The sequence below is a fragment of the Melanostigma gelatinosum genome (genome assembly GCF_949748355.1).
Source record: "Melanostigma gelatinosum genome assembly, chromosome: 1".
NCBI lineage: Eukaryota > Metazoa > Chordata > Actinopteri > Perciformes > Zoarcidae > Melanostigma > Melanostigma gelatinosum.
In genome coordinates, this window is record NC_136634.1 from 13,490,730 (window position 1) to 13,495,962 (window position 5,233).

Consider the following 5,233-nt stretch of genomic DNA (forward strand, 5'->3'; position numbering starts at 1 on the left):
CCATCACCTTCTGGTGGTGATTGAATATTCAGCAGTGTATTGCGCTCGCATTTAGAAGAAAGTGAAGTAACACTTGACATAGTCACTGGAGTTCCATCTGCTTGTTGAGGCCCACCTGTACTCACACACTGCCAGGTGTGCTGGCAGAAAACACTGAAACATCTCCATCCATCCATTCAGCGCTGACAAAACATCCGTAAGGAAAATACCATCAGAGGGATTTCCTTTATGCCTGCAATATGTTATATGCCTTAATTTGTTTATATGTACAACACATCCTCTTTAAATTGTAAACATTACATATATTTCAAAAAATAAAAATAAAAACTCCTGAGAAAATTGACTCCCACTCTACCTGCATTCCAGACTGTTACATAATTGATGTCCCTGTTTTTATTTTACTGCACCAGAGTACCTGCTGTAATGTAGTGATCTTGTTGTGAATGTCGAGAGAAAATATGTACATATACATAAAGTAAATGCCATTCAGTGCCTCACAGCGTATGATTAACTGACTCTTGATTGTACAGGAAGTTCAGCCTGGAGGTTGTAAATGACGCCTTGGTGTTCCTGTCAACTCGCCATGCTCCGTAATTATCACAGGGGTCATACTGTAATTTCCTCTTTATCCCCAAAAAGCCTCAGCAGAAGCACTTTTGTATTGCGACTTAGACCTTTTTAAATGACCAGTAGCCGGCTGGGTTGAAAAGTATTTGTCTTCATCAGCACTAAAGGAGGAGGAGGAGGAGGAGTGGTGAGTGGTTGTATGAAGGGCAACAGCATAAGGTCAAAGGTAAGGCGTTTCAGTCACCACAGAGTCTAAGCACACTTATTTATGGCAGCTGGTCTTTTAGCTGCATGACATCAAGATAGTTCAGATTGTTCAGCGATGTACTGACACATTCAGCGTCTGCAAAAAAAAAGATAATAAGAATCGGTCTGCTTTCCCATTATTGTGTGATATATTTAGATTGTATTCTGGAAGCTAGAGTAGTCTTGTGTCATACCTCATATCATGGTGGACCACCCACAACTGTTTTTCTTCTTATTAAAAACACGATATAATATAATATATATACTGTATATACATTTTTTTTGTTCACTTGATCAATGTTAGATTCTGATAGGAACTACAACCTCCAGGTAAGCGTGTAAGGAAAAGAAACCCACAAACTGTAGAACTGTGGGATACATGTATTTTTTCCCCTTCACAGTCACTGAGAAATCAATGTTAAGAACTAAGCTGAGGCATCAAAGACCAACAGCCTATCTGACCTGCATAGAGCCCCACTGTGGGGTATAATGCAGCATTGTACACCAGTTACTTAAAGACCCATTCATGCAGACACTAAGTAAATGCATAGGACCGTAAGATGGGGGTTCGGGGTAGGATACAATTTACAATACTGCCTCCAGCCTTTACGATTAAACAACTTACACACAAATGGAAATATATTCAGAGAGAAGAAAAAACATCAGATGAAAGTGTTTCTGATTAGAGAAATACAAACCAAAGGTTTTTTTTATTTTTCATAGCCTCCTTTGTCTCTCCATAAAAATAGTGTTGCTAAACTGCTAACTGTTAAAAGGAAAACAAAAAGAGTCATGTTTCAATGTAGTCCATGGAAACGGCCCAGTATCAGACATTCATTTGTTTCACTTCAATCCTCTGCTTTCTTTCTCCAAAAGCAGAATGGTCAGCAAAGCTCTGTATCACTGCACCGCATGTCCGTTCCTTTGAAAAAATGAGCATCGCAATGAGCCCTTGCAGAGACAAGTCAGGCAACTGCTGTAATGCATTATTAAATTAGCCCTAAACACTACATAAGCCATTAAGAAGCATGTCAAAACCTAACGGAAAAGCAATAACAGAAAATGCAACCAATAACAGAACAAAGTATTTGCAACAACTGTCATTAGCCTGCTCTTTGCCAGTTAAACCAGTGGGGAATCATATGCACACTAAATAAACATGTTTAGATACACTACAACTAAGAAGCACTGGCACTGTCAAATAAATGCAGCTTAGCTCCAGCGAACAGAGGGTTAAACCTTAGCTGCAGAAATTCACTGCAGTCCAAAAGCATTTGGCTGATAGCTACTGAACAGCACATTCTATCTGTGCCATTACGCTGCTATCCTCGGACAAATGTTTCTATCTATCTAGATTTTGCTTGTGTGTCTTTGTGTGTACCTAAGTCTGGAAATACCATTTTATTGCATATATTAGAATATTTGGCACAGTAAAAACTGGAGCTTACATTTGGGGCTGTATTTAGAAACTGGTGCCTGTATAAAGACTTTTAACTGCATCCTAAATATGATCAAAAAACAAAGTAAATGCCTCTTTTCCTACAGTAGACAGAACCATCTTCTATTATCAATCACAAAAGCAATTCAGTATATTTGTCTTTTTTTAAATAGAAGTCACCAGTTATTAGAAAATAGTTCAAATTACGTTCTTTTCTGATATAATCTGCATTTCTCACCACTGCCTGACCGTAGTTTCATTTATATATATTTGTATTTTTTTCATATTTATATACGTATGTATAGGCATGTACAAGAAACAAAAATCTGTCTCTGTTTTGCACTTCTGTACAAAAGAAAGTTACCGTTTTGTTCTTTGTGCATTCTATTGCATGGACTGTTGAGCAGAGAGGTGGAGAGGAGCGGTTGGGGCTGAGTCAGAGATAAATCCAGAGGGAGCAATGCTCAGATTTGGGTCTCTTGAACCTTCTCCTTGCTATGAGTAGTCTTAATGATGTAGGGATCAGCAATGGTGCTGATGTGGCTGTGATGCTGTCTGACTGAGCGATGAAGAGAGTTGTTCTGGGTCCAGTGGGCTCCATAGCCCCCTTGGCGGGATGAGGAGGAGGACACGTACCCAGGCTTAAAGGTGTTGCTGTTGTGTTCCACTAATGTAGGCAGTACCAACACTGTGTCATCAGAGCCACTAGATCCAGAGGTGGGTGGTGGAACAGGAGGAACTTCTTCCTCCATCTGTATGATTTCTATGGTCCTGGCTGCTGCCACAGTGCTCCTCTGTTGATGCCGCTTACGCAACTTATAGAATGCTATCAACAAGGCCGCTGCCAGCAAGGTAACAGCAACAAAACAGCCAATGATGATTTTGGTGGTTTTCATCACCTCATCCAGGCTGGCGGCTGGCCCACTAGGGACTCTGGCAGTGGGGATTGACACCTGCCTTGGAGTCTGAGTGTTTTGGAACAGCACAGTGGGTGTGGAGATGAAGACAGGCTGAAAGACAGAGGGTGAGGCAGGGATAGTAGGCTTGGGTTTAGGGGTTTCCTCCACTGTGGGCTCCAAAACTTCGACTGTTACAGTGGTAAAATAGGACAGATTAGACGTGTTGAGTTCAGCGTTGCTGACGTTTAGGTAGGCCGAGGCATTGGAATTTCCCGCCATGTTGCTGACCATGCAGGTGTAGGCCCCTGTGTCTGACAGGAGAACGTTGGAGAAGTTGAGTGTCCCGTCGTTAAGGACAGATATCCGTGGGTGAGCCGAGCCATGGGTCAATACAGTGCCATTGGGGAGAAGCCATCGGACTGAGCTCATTGCAGCTGTGCGACACTTTAGTTCTGCCACCCTCGCTGCAGAGATGTTCAGATCTCTAGGAGCATCAAGTATGAATGGTGCTGAACATTGAAAGGTGGCCTGATCAACTTCCACCAAGTACCGTCCCCTCATGTGGACCGGGGTGTGGCAGCGTCCGCAGCAGGTGGAATTTGTGGGAATATTTTCTCTGAGCCACCAGGAGAGCCACACTACCTCACAGTCACATCGCCAAGGGTTGTGGTGCAGGTGTAGCTCCACCAGGTACTGAAGAGGGGTGAAGAGGTTATGGGGGAGGGATGACAGGTTATTATGGGCTAAATTCAGCTCCACCAAGGCTGTGATGTCATCAAATGCGTTCCTCTCAATGGTAGTGATGGCAGAGTTCATAATCCACAGTTTACGTAGATTTTTAAGCCCACGGAAGGCCCCCGGCTTCAGTTCAGGGAAGAAATTCTCTGATATTTCTAGCTCCTCCAGTCCCAGCAGTGGTGAAAGATTAGGGAACTCCCTCAGGTTGCACATCCCCAAGTTGAGATACTTGAGGTTTTGAAGTCCCTCAAATGCCCCATCAGAGATGTACTCCAACTTCCTCAGTTCTCCCAAGTCCAGTCTCATGAGGGAGGGGACACGGTTGAAGGCATAAGAGGGGATGCTCTCAATGGGATTGTTTCTTAGCCACAACTCTCTCAACTTTGACAGGTATTCAAAAGCTCCACTGGGTATGACTGTCAGTCTGTTGTCGAACAGCTCCAGGGTATTGAGGCTGGTCAGGCCATTGAAGGCCCCCACCTCAATCTGTCTGATTGCATTTCTGCCCAACTGCAGTACCTCCAGGTGATGCAGGTGCCTGAAGGTGTCTGCTTGTATGGTCTCTATGCTGTTTTCCATCAGGTTCAGGTACCTGGTATTGGCTGGGATGTTCGGGGGAACCCTAACCAGGCTTCGGCGGGTACATACTACCTTGCTGAGCTGGTTAGTGCAGGAGCACACACCTGGGCAGTTCTGTGGGTTAGCCGAGCCCAACGCAGGGCCTGTGGACTGGCACATACTGAGAGCCGGCACCATAAGGGAGAGCACGGCGAGCAGGGCTGCGTTCCAGGTAGGCTGCACACTAACCTGGCCCAGAGGACTCATGGTGTGGAGGGCTCATTATTCTGCATGGTGGGGGGAGACGGCACACACCAGAGGACAGACCACCCTAGCCTGGCTGGAGCAACTCAAGGCTCCCAAGTTCCATCGACAGTGCAGGGGGATGCTACATCAAAATTGGTGTGTGTGTGTGTGTGTGAGAGAGAGAGAGAGAAGGGGAAAAAAGAGGGACAGAGAGGGAGACAGAGTGTGAGAGATTAATACAAGAGACGTTGCAGAGGAAAAGCAGTGCAGCAATGTAAGAAAAAGGTTGAACAACAGTATCAGTGACGTACCTCATTAGTTTGGAAGTAGTCCTTTTTGCGTCTTTCCAAATGTTAAAAGCAACAGTTATTCATTACGTTCATTTATAATTTCCTTCCATGGAAAGACATCAGATTGATGTTTTCTTGTTTCCCCTCTCTGAAAAAGTGAGGTGGCCCTCTATTAGCCAAGGGTACAAAATGGCTCCTGGTATTAAAGACTGAAAGCAGCATGAAAAGCACTCACAGGCAGAGGTAAGGCC

General features: G+C 44.4%; 1 protein-coding gene across 1 annotated transcript; it reads right to left on the minus strand.

Annotated features, from left to right (window-relative positions):
- Positions 1 to 1,572: 1,572 nt before the first annotated feature.
- On the minus strand, positions 1,573 to 4,713 carry lrrc4.2 (leucine rich repeat containing 4.2; the record flags this gene model as incomplete). The annotated part of the gene is made up of 2 exons (XM_079275382.1): positions 1,573 to 1,735; positions 2,616 to 4,713. One exon carries the CDS (start codon positions 4,711 to 4,713, stop codon positions 2,716 to 2,718), a length of 1,998 nt encoding a protein of 665 aa, XP_079131508.1. The 3' UTR covers positions 1,573 to 1,735; positions 2,616 to 2,715.
- Positions 4,714 to 5,233: the final 520 nt, after the last annotated feature.